This window comes from Octodon degus, unplaced genomic scaffold (assembly GCF_000260255.1).
Source record: "Octodon degus isolate 3935 unplaced genomic scaffold, OctDeg1.0 scaffold00028, whole genome shotgun sequence".
In the NCBI taxonomy this organism is placed as follows: domain Eukaryota; kingdom Metazoa; phylum Chordata; class Mammalia; order Rodentia; family Octodontidae; genus Octodon; species Octodon degus.
This window is the reverse complement of record NW_004524604.1, coordinates 19,024,912-19,025,597: the sequence shown is the minus strand read 5'-3', so window position 1 is coordinate 19,025,597 and position 686 is coordinate 19,024,912. Positions and strand designations below refer to the sequence as shown.

General features: G+C 33.8%; 1 protein-coding gene across 3 annotated transcripts in view; it reads right to left on the bottom strand.

The window, feature by feature from the left end:
• Window positions 1-686, bottom strand: part of Xrn1 (5'-3' exoribonuclease 1) — a 138,261-nt gene that overhangs the window by 27,409 nt on the left and 110,166 nt on the right. For all 3 annotated transcript variants that reach the window (XM_004629218.2, XM_023712967.1, XM_023712966.1), the window contains one exon: window positions 302-410. In XM_004629218.2, the coding sequence (XP_004629275.1) occupies window positions 302-410 (109 nt within the window). The remainder of the gene's footprint in view (window positions 1-301; window positions 411-686) is intronic.

Sequence of the window (686 nt, the reverse complement as noted above, 5' to 3'; positions counted from 1 at the left end):
CTGGCTTCTCAGTTTTTTTACCTGCCATCTTTCAAGATGGGAAAGAGCTATTATTCTTTTAAAAGATACAAATACACCTTTCCAATTTAAAACTTACACTTGCTGGGCATGGAAGCCCAAGCTGGGAACCCAAAACTCAGGAGGGTGAGGTAGGAGATCACTGTGAGTCTGGCCAGCCTGGCCTACAGTGAGTTTAAGGCCAGCTCAAACCATGTAGTGAGATTGCGTCTGTCTCAGAAAGCAGCCCCCAAAACACACCAAAAAAAGCAAAACAAACAAACAAAAAAGAAAACAAACTTACATTTTCTGTGAGGGTCATGTTTTCTTTGCTGATACTTCACACTGCTCTCATTAAAGCCAGATTTCTGCTGTTGAGTTACTTGACTGACTTCTTGAGGTAGAACTGTGCCCTGAAAATTAAATTCTTACAAATTAGTTAAAATTTTTAATATTATAGCTATTTATTTTCAACTTTTAATAGCTACTCAAAAAAACCCTATATACCTCATTTGAAAAACAAATATATGCACAATTAAAAAACTACTCCAAACTCACCACCAGAAATAAAGCATTAATGATCATCATTCTATATATTTTTCTATATATTAGTTTGACAGCAGATAAATGGAAAAGAGTAATTTTCCAAAAATGCCATTTTCTTTTTTTTTTTTAGATTTTATTTATTT